The 13642-nt window shown below is 34.1% G+C and overlaps 1 protein-coding gene across 4 annotated transcripts; it reads right to left on the minus strand.

The window, feature by feature from the left end:
• Positions 1 to 666: 666 nt before the first annotated feature.
• LOC145031019 (uncharacterized) lies at positions 667 to 12021 on the minus strand. 4 transcript variants are annotated; one of them, XM_078979464.1, is made up of 9 exons: positions 11817 to 12021; positions 11215 to 11253; positions 6353 to 9038; positions 5637 to 6167; positions 3509 to 4147; positions 2399 to 3103; positions 1202 to 1975; positions 1021 to 1064; positions 667 to 889 (listed from the first exon to the last, which is right to left on the minus strand). In XM_078979464.1, the coding sequence occupies exons 3-8, from the start codon at positions 9005 to 9007 to the stop codon at positions 1035 to 1037; spliced, it is 5334 nt and encodes a 1777-aa protein (XP_078835590.1). In that variant the 5' UTR covers positions 9008 to 9038; positions 11215 to 11253; positions 11817 to 12021; the 3' UTR covers positions 667 to 889; positions 1021 to 1034. The 4 variants fall into 4 exon arrangements, with proteins under 4 accessions (XP_078835590.1, XP_078835589.1, XP_078835587.1 ...); XM_078979463.1 differs by having other exon boundaries at positions 667 to 941; XM_078979461.1 differs by having other exon boundaries at positions 667 to 872; positions 11817 to 12020.
• Between the last annotated feature and the right edge of the window lie 1621 nt (positions 12022 to 13642).

A 13642-nucleotide genomic window follows, 5' to 3' on the forward strand; every position in this document is an offset into this window, starting at 1 on the left:
ATTTTCTGATTTAATCAAATAAAAAATAATGATGTGACAACTGACAAATGGGTTGGATGGGTGGGAAAGATAGGATTTTCATGTGTTGTGAGTTGGAAAATATGAAAAAGATGAGAAAAAGAAAAAATGATATGAAGCTGATGTGGCAGTGGTTTGAGTGGATTCGAAGGGAATGACTCCCTCCTTCCTAAGCCGAAAACTGACCATATGAGTTTCTACATGTGGCTTAAGGCTAAGCTACCCATGTTAGTTAGATTGTGCGAACTTTGATTGTTGAGAACCATTAACCGTTGTTTATCATCCTTATCCACTTTGTGGTTATCTGTCTCATTACATACCATGTTTTTGCTCTGTTTTGTTCTTTGGCCTAACACTTGAAGTGACATTCTTGTGGATTAATATGTGTATATCATTTTGGGACACTCGCACATAGGGTCAAAACTCAAAAAAGAAATTTAAGAAAGTAAACTTACAGGCTCCTCAAGATATCTGGATCACGGACCATCATAAACATCCTATATGACCTCCCCTGTTTTTTTCTTTTAACAAATTGGCATGTTTTGATATGCATTTTCTACCAACATTAAATATATTTGTCATGCTTCGTATTTAAACTTAAAGAGTATGGGTTGACATAATTTAAGAAAAGTGTTGGGACAATGCGAATTTTAAAAATTCAAAATACCACTCAACCAATTACGTCTAAGAATCATGATAAAAACAATTCTGCAATTTTGGATGAATACAACGAGGAAACAAATTGGGTACTAGAAGTACATAACCAAACAAGGACACGACTACCATGGTTTTCAAATGAATAGAATAATGGTTGAAGTTATCATAATCTTGTCTGATAATTCTCGATGTTGTACCTGGAAGCAAACACAATCTAAACATGTAATCCAACACAAGAATTCACGTCACCATGAAGAATAATACATCTGAAATCCATGAATCAAAAGCCATAAATGCCTAAAAAGCAGTTATAGGAAATGAGGACGGCATGAAAATAGAACTTACCTTTAAATTTTACTTTACTTTAAAAGTCGGTTGCTTTTGAATTCCTGCATAAAATATATAAAAATATTGAGTTGAAATATAGAGAACAGTTGGTGCTTCTGCGTTCTGACAATAGCAAAAACTTCCATGACAAATTTTTTAAGTAGTTTAGGAATGATTAAAGCAAGAAACCTATACCAACCTCCTGTCTGGTCTTTATAAAAAAGTTGATACCTTCCCCTGCATAAAACGAGCCAAAACTTGTTTCTATCTCTCTAAGCTCCGGAGTAGCAGAACTTCCTTGGGTGAAAACCGTTAATTGTTGGCATCTATTGATTTTCAGAGTATCCAGTAATGGCAGTGAAAAATCCACATTCCATAAGCAAAATCCCTTCAGACATGGAAGTTGGTCAAGTATTAAGGACCTTAAACAAGGTAACTCAATCTTCTTCATTTTGCCATCAGATTCTTCTTCTGCAACTAAATTTGTGTCCTTAACGATTATCTCCCCCATATGATCGCAGTTTTTTATGTGTAGCTCTTGGAGTTGCAATAGACTAGTAACCATGGATCTTGTGAAAACATGCTCTAACTTGTCACATCCATGAATAGAGACTGTTGTTAGGTTTCCAAACTTGAATACTGTCCACTGATTGCTATTCCACATATTCCTTAGACCATCTACCCATGCTAAACTCACTTCTGTTAGGTTTGGAAGTTCCACAACAACAGTTTGTGATTCATCCAAACCACCACTTGTCCCTTCCAAAGCTTCAAATACCTCCTCTACTCCATGACAGTAGCTTACATGTATCTTTTCCAGATTTTGAAGTTGTTGCAACTCATTGGATGGAATAATCTTTTCTAAAGATATGTTAGATTTCAAATCTAATTCGATCAAATTATGAAAAGACCAAGGTAACCCTTCTGCAGTAGCAGTGCAAGAGCTTGTAGCTTCTAAACTTGGGACTGGGGTCTGCAAGCCCGGTAAAGAAATTATAAGGCATATATATATATATATATATATATATATATATATATATATATATATATATATATATATATATATATATATATATATATATATATATAAAACCAAAAAAACAATTGAAATGTCATATGTTGTACTTTTAATGAAATGGAAGAGTACTAATTAATAAAGACGACACGCGAGCACCAATGAAGACACATTTTAATTATTAATTATGATGATAATCAACTCCAACTAAGCGTTTCTATAGGCTTACTATTTTTTATCTCATAAAGTAAGATAGATATGTAAGGTTTGTTTGGAGCAGAATGGAAATTTTTTATTCAAGCCACAAGCCAAAATTTTATTCAAACTAGTATCAATTTGTTTATTACTTTTACTTGGTATGCAAAAAATTAAAGATTATACCTGATGATGTGTAGTGGTTGTCACATCAAAGTTAAGACCACATTTGTCAAGACTGTGTTTGCCCAAGCTTCTGCGTATATACTTGAGGCCCGGGGCTAACGATTGACCAACTGTGAATGCTATCATTTGTGGGCAGCCCTTAATCGTAACATCATCCAATGAAGGCCATTGGAACTCATTCATTCCCAAGAAGAAACCCACAAGGTTTGGTAGATTGACCAGTGCAATGGACTTTAGAGAAGGAAATACTACATTACCGGATGGGGTTGCTTGCTCTCCATTTTCTTCCTTCACAATCACTTTCACTGCTTTGCAATCCCAAATAGTTAGCTCTTCGAGGCTCCAGAGGCTTTCAAGTGTGGAAAATGTGAATATATGCTCCAAAAGGTCACAATCTTTGATTTCCAATACCCTTAGCATGGGAAGTTTGAGCACGGTAACATAATTTGGTCCTTGTTTTGATGAAGTACCACTATTTCCATCGTCAATGCTGCTACTTCCACAACCAGTGGTGGTATTGTTCATCCCTTGACTTTCAAATACCTCCTTCATCGAGTCACAACGTGTTATTCTCAACACTTGAAGCATTTGCATTTGTCCTAGCGCATAACACGGAATCGCACTTGACAACACATCACAGTATGATATACTTATCTCTTTAGAGTATTGACATAAGGTCCAAGAAACACCACCGACTTGAGGAAACTGCAGCACATAAAATTCGTGTAAATTTAAAAATTATACTTGAAACTAGTGCTCTCCGCATCAAAAAACAATTTGTCAGGATTTATTAAAGAGAAAACAAACGATACACGGCTCTACAACCGAAAATACTGGAATGAAAAATCAATGAAGTTGAGAAAGCATATGCTTATAACAAGAAGCTTAAACAAGTTCCATGTTTTCTACTTTATGACGAATTCAATGATGAACTGTTTTGGGTAAGATTATAAGTTGCTGAAATTTTTTGCATAAATTAACGCAAACCTAATTATACAAAGAAAAGTTTCAATCTCTTGCATGTGATTTCATGAATTTTCTAGAACATCGCAAAGAAAAAATGGATATTAAATAAGAAATGAAATAAGCTGTTAAATATGTAGTATGTACCTTAGATTGATCAAGAAAGTCGGCAGTTATACTAGTATTTTCAAAAGAAAACTCATTGCTCCCACAATTTGCACCATCACCAATACACTTGAGATTTGGAAGGAAACTAAGAGTGAGAGAATCAAGACAAGGATACACAGTGGTATTTATCTGGGTAGACGCAGAGGTAGTCTTTTCTTCATCTTTATGGTCTCTGTTTGAAACAACTTCTTCAATACCATCACAGTCTTGTATCTGGAGTTTCTTTAAGTTGGAAAAAAGCTTTGCCATGAGAGGGGAAAACAAGTACTTAATGCTTTCACACTCCTTCAAATATATGGTTGTGAGGTTGTGGAATGGGGATTCTGAGTGTTGTTTTGGAAGAATGGAGAATTTATTCCAGTTGCACTTCCATACATGGCTCATCCTTTCCAAGTGTATTATATCCAAATTCTCTAGGTAGGGAAGCATTCGTTGTTGATAATCTTGAGCTGTGACCAATTCTCCATGTTCTGGACTCTCTATCTCTATCTCAAACACCACCTCCGGAACTCCTTCCCAATTCGATAAGGAAAGTCCACGGAGGTTATGAAAAGAGTGGGCGAGATACGATGGAAATACAGCATCTGAAATATTATTATTAATTCCTGGAAGATTATTCTGCACAAAAAATGTAATTAGTAACTTTGGTCGGTTAAAATTGAATTACATTAAAGAATTATAAATGCACATTCCTTGAGAATTATGTTTTGCGATTATATAATTGAGAGATTAATTTGATTTTAGATCATTTCTAAAGTAACATTTGGAAATAGACGAAAAATAGTTTATTTTTGCTTTCAAATAAATGCGCATTTTGATAACTAAACATAACAATATTAAGGCATGAGAAGGGCTAAAGAATTCATGAATACAAAACCACAGAGGCACATACCTAATTCGGTGTGCTTGTCAAAACTCAGAAGGTCTAATGTTTCCTTTCTAACAAAAAGTTTATAAAATTTTTTAAATAATATAGGATGAAAAGCTGTGATCGGCTCCCATGCAGCAAGCAAAATTTGGAGATTAAGTAATTACGAATTGATTAATTAAAAATGTGAAATCTTTTCAAGCAGAAGACAAAGTTTTGCAAGTAATTTGGTTAATAAGCAGGTGTTGTTAAGTAATGGTCACACAGGATAGCAACATATCTTTTTGTTGATATGATGTAGGTCGCTCAATTATTTTATGAGAAGTCAAATATCCTCCTACCATCTTCCTATACATTTAAGATTGTGACACTTGTCATATTTAATAAAATTAATAAATTTTTATTGCACTTGTCGTCATCTAAAAGTAGTAGGAGGATATAGGACTCCATGTTTTCAAGTATCGATGTTTTTGAACATGACATTCACTTGTAGACCTCATCATAATAAAAAATAAAAAAAATGAAGTATTCAAACTTGGACATCACAATTAAAAAAAACAACATTACTAACAGAGTCATTTCTTGAATAAATATTGCAATATAGGTATCATATAATCAATTGCTTGCAAAACACAACTTTTTATTTATCACTTTAATTTTTTATTAATTTGTAATCACTTTTATGAGAAAAAAATATATATACATAGTTCTTGATCAAATGTCGTTTTTTGTAAGTTTTACTTATTTCATTAATTGCCTTTTTTGAGCCGGTTAACTTTTCATAAAAATTGACATTTATAGTTGTTATATTTTTAAATTAGTTATGTTCATAAGACAAGATAACAATATGTTATAATTATGACGATTTGTAAACTGAACGTTGGTTTGATGGAATAAGTGCCTTAAGAAAATAAAACTGGTTTTGTGTATATGCAGTTATAATTTACAAAAAAATAATAATAATAATAGTTACGTTAATAAATGGCTCGTTAAGCATCTTATAAATGCATTGCAACATTAACTCAAGAAATGTTTGTAGCTTAGTGTTTACTGTTCAGTAATGTTTACTTTCAAATCTGATGCCAAACTTTTAGTCGTTTCACCTTTCCACCCCTTTTTATTTAGTTTTGATGTGCAAAGTGCAAGTGTAGAATGTAGATGACACGTCACCATACATAAAAACAAAAGGTAGCATGTATCTTAACCCTTAATTAATTGAGTAGAAAAAGGAAGGCATACCTCTTCCTCTTGGCTATAATCCACTGATTCATTGTTTCTCCCGCTCTCTCCACAATCACTTATATTCATGTGGACAAGTGCACCCAGATCAAAATTGGTGCTGACAGGTGTGAAGACATTCGTAAAGCTCTTGCATCTCTCAATTTGTATGTTTTCAACAGCTTGAAAGCCACGGATGAGAAGAAGAGACTTATTTTCAGCTTTTATCCTCCACACCTCCCTTAGCTTGCCTAATTCCTTCATCTGAATGCTTCTCAAGTTGCTAGTGCTGCCTTTTCCAACTCCACCAGCAAAATCCAAGTCGATGTTGAATAACACTTCAACAGAACCACAATCCTCGACTCGAAGCTCTTCAAGATGATGCAGCAATAGAATGGGATTGCACGGAAACAGATTCGTAAGATTGTCACAGCATTTCACTTCAATCTCTCTCAGCTTAACTTCCCCACTCGTATCAAATTCGTAAGGCCATATCTCCTTCAGATTCTCCATATTAAAAACAACCAATCTCTCTAACTTAGGAATCACAACCTGAAAATGAATAAATGCTTTCTTCATGATTTCATCCAAACAATAAGTCATACAATCAAATTCTAAATGACTTTTTTTTTCTTCTGAAAATTCCACTGGTTATTTAGCATAAAACAAAATGTGAATGCAACCTTTTAACTGAACAGATTGTTTGAATCGCATTTAACATAAAAATAGAATATTACCTCTTCCTTCAACAAACAAGATGTTGCCGACTTATTCTTGGGGTAAATGCTTGTGAAATTTGCAAGGCCATCAAGTTCCAACGTCACTAGTTGTGGCAGCTCAACTATGTGGCCATTATGGCACAAACCAGATAGATTTGGTAGCCAAACCAAAGATAGAAACTTAAGCTTTGGCAATGTAACTGTCTCTACTCCAATGCTCTCAATATGTATGAGTTCTTCCATATTATCGCTTGAAGAAACTTGAAGATGCTCAAGCTTTGACAGAGCCTTTGCAACTCCAAGTGTGAAAAGGTATTTCAACTCTTCACACCTCGAAACGACAAGGACTCTTACATTGTTGAACGAAGAGAATAGATGAGGATGTGAGCACTTCACCTCAAAATCTTCAAGATCATTCATATCACCCACACTTAAACAAAGCACGTCAGTTTTCTCAAACAACTCATTCATTCTAGAATCCAGTACTTCACCTTTGTTGGTCACCAGCTGCAAAGTGTTTTCATATGTGCGGCTGCTCCTACTGAGTTCTCCATCTAAAGAACGTCCCACTGAGATCTTGAATCGTTCAAGCTTCTCAAACGACATATTCTTCGGTTGAGCATTGTTCCGAAAGAACTCAAATTCTAATGCAGAAAGATTTCTTGATCGTTTTGCAATTTCATTACAATTATCATTTGTGAAGCTTATGGCTTTTCCATAACGACCACCGGCCATCGTGTAAAGCTCTTCAAGTTCAACCAAATTTTCAAAGACACCATTATCTATACGAAGACCAGCACAACCTGTCAAATCTAGTAGCCTCAGTTTCACCAAATTTCCGATGGTGTAAGGTAACCATTCAATGCCAGAATTAGCAAAACTGAGTACTTGGAGATTCAACAGATTTCCGATAGAAGAGCAATCAAACATCAACGAACACCGATGGAGATGAAGCACTCGAAGGTTGGTGGAGCATTGGGATGCTGAGGGAAGTAATGGATATTGTATTTCATCGTATGATATTACCTCAAGCTTTTCCATTTCTCTGTAAAAGTCTTGAGGGAACCTTAATGACTTATCACCACGCATAAGCTTCAAAATGGAGAGGTTCGGAAACCTGAGGTCTCTAGGAAACTCAGACATATCGTTGCATGTTAATGAAATTCTTTTGCAAGAGTCGCCTACATCATTGGGCCACCACTTTGACATACTACCATGGTTGACAATCGAAGCATGCTCGACTCTAGAAAGCATATCCAAAACAAAAGCACGAACGAGATCATGCATCCTAACACACCCCACATCATTGCTTTCGGTCAACAAACTTGTATGCAGGAGCCGCTCAATGCATGTGTTCAGCCTGTTTCTTGCTTCTCTTAAAGTAGACACTCCGGTAAACACTTTCAATCCCCATCCGTACCTCACCAAATCCTCAGTAGAAATATTGAAGTCTTTAGGAAACAAACCGCAAAGCAAAAATATAGATTCAGTCTCCTCGTCTTTGAGATTCTTGTAGCTAATCTTAAAAACTTCATGAACAACATTGTGGATGTGATGGTGGTCTAAACAAAAAAGTGCATCCTTCCATGCATCCTTGGCTTTATTTCTAAGAGTAAGGGCCAAGGTTTTGATGGCGATGGGTAAACCGCAACACTTCCTTACGATATGCTTTCCCATCTTACGGAGCTCCGGATCAGCATCATTAGAAATTTCTACAAGTCGCCAAAATAAACTATGTGCTTCTGCTTCTGTTATGACTTGTACATTGAAAATTGAATTAGCTCCAGCTCCCATCATAGTGCAAACATGTCTGTTTTGTGATGTCAACAAGACCTTGATGCCGACACCATGATTTGGCAAAGGACTTAAACCAATGTCATTTAGATCAACCGCCTCCCATGCATCGTCGAATATTATTAGAATATTATATTTAGGCGAACAGGCCTCAAACCATTTACGAAGCTTATCAGCTCTTGCTGATTTACCTGTTTCATTGAGCTTTATACCAAGGTGGTCTGCAACAGTTTGCTGAATAGCAATTGGGTCCGCCTTTTCCCCTAGACAAGACTTAATAATACAATCAAACATTTTCTTTTCTTCCACAGCCTTTGTCAGCCTTTCCATTAATGTGGTCTTCCCCACTCCGCCAATCCCCCACAAGGCTATCATGTGGGATTTGTGGTCTGATCCGAGTGCTTTTAGTGCTTCCATATAAATATGTTCTCTCGATACGAAATCGTTGTGATCACTTGATGATGCAGAGGTGGAAACATTCATGGTACCAGCTCTTTCTAGAGGAACTGGATCATCAGTCCACCTGATTAAAGAGTGGTGTTTTTTGACCGTTTCTATTTCCACAATCATCTTGAAAAATCTCCTTCCATGCTTGTGCCTACGCCAGAGACTAGAACTGCTGAAATCTTTAGGAAAGTGTCCCACTCTTGCAGTGATCCTTTCTACTTCTTGCAACCAACCCGACACTTCGTCTGGAACCTCAAGCATGCTTATTGTGTTCCTGTTCATGCGGTCTGCTACGGCGACTCTCAGACCATCTAATTCCATCAATCTAGTGTGCATATCCTTCATATACTTTTTGCAGAAAATTATGTCGCTTAGGTGATTCATGATGGGAACCAAGAGCATATGAGCATATGGGTTAAGGATATCCTCCATTACTCAATAATAGTCTTACTTTAAGAAGCCCCTACATATCGAGAAGCAAACAAATTAACAAAGAATTCAATAGTACGATGCCCATCTATAAATGACCAATTACATGCATGCTAGATTCATTTAATTACGTATGGTCGTTACATGTAAAAAGAATCTATCTCATAATCTAAAATGAATTTAAAGATAACCTTTTGACATCATAAAGAAGATTGCAGATGTGGTCATTTTTATCTACCATTTAGAATCAAATTTCTTTATATTAAATTTTAAAAAACTTAGGAAGATGTAAAATCCTAATAGCAAAAACGATACAATAACCAACTTTTTTTAACATTTGATATAAAACATCATATAAAATGGCAAATGAATTGTATGTTTGTTACAATAAATGGTAGAAAATGGTTGTTTGTTACACTAAACCAAGGTTGTCAAGATCCAGATCGTACCTAGGATCATTTTTCATTTTGCCAGATTATAATCATAAGATCCCACCAAAGTGAAATACTTATCGGTTTAAAATTGAAATTACATCTCTATCTACCTATATAAGTTTGGAACATAGTGACAAGTTTGAAGTTAGATTATGTCTAGACATTTGGTACCGTAGTTGAAAAGTTAATTGCTACCTTATAGCTGAAAAGCTAGCTGATAAAAAATGATGCTTGGTAAAAAACTAGCTGTTAAGCGAGCTAGGAAATGCAAAATAATATAGAAGGGCATGTAGATTAATGATTTAATATATTAAGACAAATACGTAATACATTTCATTAAATTAAAGTACTAACTAACAACTCTCTCATTATTTATGTTTAGGTGAAATTTCTTCAGTCATATATCATATTCAGACCAATTTCTCACATCTCAGGGTTTGACTCTCGATGTTATCATAACTTTTGCTTAATTGATGTGAATGTGATTTATAAAATATTCATATAAAACCTAAATATTTAAAATCATTATTAAAGAAGTTCATGTTGAAACGTTTGAATTGATACAAATATCGTACAAATAAATCACCATTTGTTTATTTAACAATAAACTAATTGTATATCATAACTAATTACTTATGTGCTTAACGAATTAGTCTAATTTTTAGAATATTATAAAAAAAATGAACGAAGTGATATTTTTATACATCATAGAAGGTTAATTTAACTTATGTCGGTTTACATGTCATCAACAATGATGAGAGTTTTACCCTTTCAAAAAAAAAAAAAAAAAAACAATGATGATAGTTTTTTTATTTTTTTAAGGGGAACTTTCCTAACCAAGGCTTCAAGGCCAGCTTTCACGAACCAAGTAATCCCCAGTTGTGAACATGAGACTATGCCTCATCTCCTGGGGAGTCCCTACATGCAAACCTCCATGGCCACAGGGGCTGAATAGTGTCCCGATTTGAACATTGGTCAAGTGGTGAACAATGATGATAGTTGATAAAATAAACTCTTATTTTTGCAACCTATAGTTTTAAAAAGTTACCTTTTTTCTTTGCAAAACTATTGCAAGGAGAAGATAGACAAATATTTAAAAAAAAAAAAAAAAAAAAAAAAAAAAAAAAAAAGACAAAGTAAAAATGATGAACAATTAGTTTTATTCTTGAATAAATGTTATATTCATAAGCTCATTGAAACTCTAGTCGGAGTAACTTTATGTTCAGCGCCTGGGACTTTGGCTACAAGAAGCATTAGCGCTTTAGGGCACTTTATGCTTTTTAAAACTAAGGCATGTAGGTGTCTCACGAGAAAAGAAGTAGGGACTACGTAAAGTAGTTTTTATTTAACAGAATTTGTGTTGTATTATTAGCTGTTGAGAGAGTATTTTAAGCATTCCGCTTTTGTTGTATTAAACCATGATGAAATAAAAGGTATCTAAGTTTTGAAATGAAATCTCCCAGTTGTATATATAATGAAGCATAATACCCGTTTGAATGGGGCGTCACATAGGATCATATGATCCTTAAGAGCTCGATTTTGACAACCTCGCACTAAACAATTAAAAAAAACATGCTGCTAGAATTGACAAATCTTGAAAGCATCTTGCATTTTTTGCAATTCACCCAAACGTAGAACGGCTTAAATAGTTTGAAAAGTGGACAAAGTATATTCAAATCTGTACAAATTTCTATATTGTTAGAAATCTAAGATTATTATTTTACTACCGTAATTTTTAATTATTTTATTGGAGATCAATGTGATTTGCAACTATACCTTTGAGATCTGAAGTAAACGAACACTTGCCCAAGTATGCTGAAAAAAGAAAATAATTATTTACATGAGAACTTTTATACATTGGAATTGTAAATACAAAATAATAACAAGAGTTGAATACATTTTTTTTATATAAATAATGATACAATTATATTTAATCTTTAATAACGAAAACCAATTAATTCACTCTGATTTTGATTTCACTATGTTACCAAATCAACAGGACTATAGGATGTGCATCTGCTTTATCAATAGGGGGAAAAGATATTGATCAGAAAGAACCAATTGAGTATATTGACAATCATCAAGCCCCCGTACAAATGAATGCATATATTTAGCAAAAGCTAATCATGAACTAGATAACAGAAAATCAAAAACCAGAGAAAGTACTAGGGTTTACAATCAGACCTAAGTCAATAGAAATTATTTTTGCAAGCCTAACAATCAGATGAACAGATGCTTCGAGACAAATAAGATCCAACAAGATATCCTCCATTTCATGATTGAAAAACAAGTTGTTCGTTGTACCACGCGCAACCGGAAAACGAAAAAGAAAAGGAGAGTATAGAAACTATAAGGAACCTGATGTCAAATGCTTTTACCAAATTAGAAGAGCAGTTTCCTCGAAGGTTGGTCAACTATATTCGGATTACAGTCAGGGACGACTAGCGACAAGGAGGTGTTGCGGTGGCGAGGAACTGGGGAGAACGGGTGCTGCTCGGACCGGCGAGTTTGGAGCGAAAATATAAAAGGGCAAATATGGCCCATCTAATCCCTAAACCTTCGCCTTTTGCATAAAGCTTCGCCTTTTCATTCACCCACTGATAAAGTGATAAGGGGAGAAAAACTTAGCGGGTAATTATTTTGATAGTTTTGTTTATATTTAAGTACTTTTTTTATTTTATATACATTTTACAATTTAATTTTGTTATTGATACTGACGGTGCTAATATTTAATATGTAATCAAATTAATAAGTCAAATAATTAAATATATACAAAAAAAATAAAAATTGTCTAAATGTGAACAATCCGACAAATTAATTACACTGATAAGTCATTCTCCCCACTTTTAATACCAATTTTATTTTTCATATTTGTTATTATTTTTTTTTTCAAACGTTATAAGCAAAGTTTAAAGCATTGTATTTTTATATTTAACAGGTATGAATCAAGATCAATCAATATAAACTTTATAAGAAATCAGTGGTACTTACTTGGATGCATTAGCTTTAAGGAAGATGATGTCATGTTCTTGATTCCTTTTCTTCCCATAATGGTGCCTTTCTAATTTTCTGATGGAGAGATGGGATGTCCTAACATACACGATCTTGGTGTTTATAAGGAGTCAGATCATAGTATGAGATCTCTTCAAATTCCTCCATATCGTCCGGCATTAAATTCATTAGTTGCACCATATGGAAAAGAGATTGGAACCACACAAATTTGATCCCTCAAGTTATAGACAATTGTCATATCCATCATACTACAAATATTAAAGTCTAAGGACCTGATATGTCAATATGGCAAACGTTATGGTACACAATATAGATGTACCTTACATGTAATAAGAATTACAAAATAGTCCTAAGGCCACATTAATGTGTTATTTTCCAACATTCTTCCACTTGGCCGAGTGACTATTTGTATACATGTTTCATTATTTGGCCAAGATAAGTTCATCATGTTTCATATTAATACCAAAAGTAGAAAAGTACGGCCTGAAGCATCATTTTCGATACGAGACTCCCACCGATCATACTATGGTACTTCATATGAAGCTTACGATTAATTTAAGTCATATGAATTTAGATTTAAGTGGTCATGCATTATATTTGTCTATATAAAAAGTAATTGTGCACAAGTTATGAATATAGACAAATTGCATTTTATGGAGGAATAATAATCAAGTACTTGAATAAATAAAATTAAAATTAAAAGTTCCATTAAAGCACTATGCTAGAATAATAGGTGTATATTTAAACCCATGTTGACGACATGTTCACATAATTGGGTGGTAGACCTTTCATTAACGGATCCGCTAGCATATTTTTAGTGTCAATGTGTTCGATACAAATATTATTTCCCCCACTTGCTCTTAAACGAGCAAATATTTTGTATCGAGGTAAAGCTTCATTCCACTATAATTATTGCTAATGGAAAACCTATAGAGGCAACATTATTGCAATACATTTTCTTTTAATGGCCTATAAATGGAGTTTATGATCATGAGTCATGTGGTTTAATTTCTCAACAACATTTCATGGAATGTTTCATTATCTATGAAATCAAATTTCTCCATAGTTGATATAGTCGTCAATGTTTAGTTATAACTCTCCCATGATATTGGCCGACAAATAGTACACCAATGTATCGTACTAATGACTACTTATCTTTGCATTTTGTAAAGACATAACCAAGAAACATATC

This window comes from Lactuca saligna, chromosome 2, assembly GCF_052625555.1.
Source record: "Lactuca saligna cultivar CGN05327 chromosome 2, ASM5262555v1, whole genome shotgun sequence".
Classification (NCBI taxonomy): domain Eukaryota; kingdom Viridiplantae; phylum Streptophyta; class Magnoliopsida; order Asterales; family Asteraceae; genus Lactuca; species Lactuca saligna.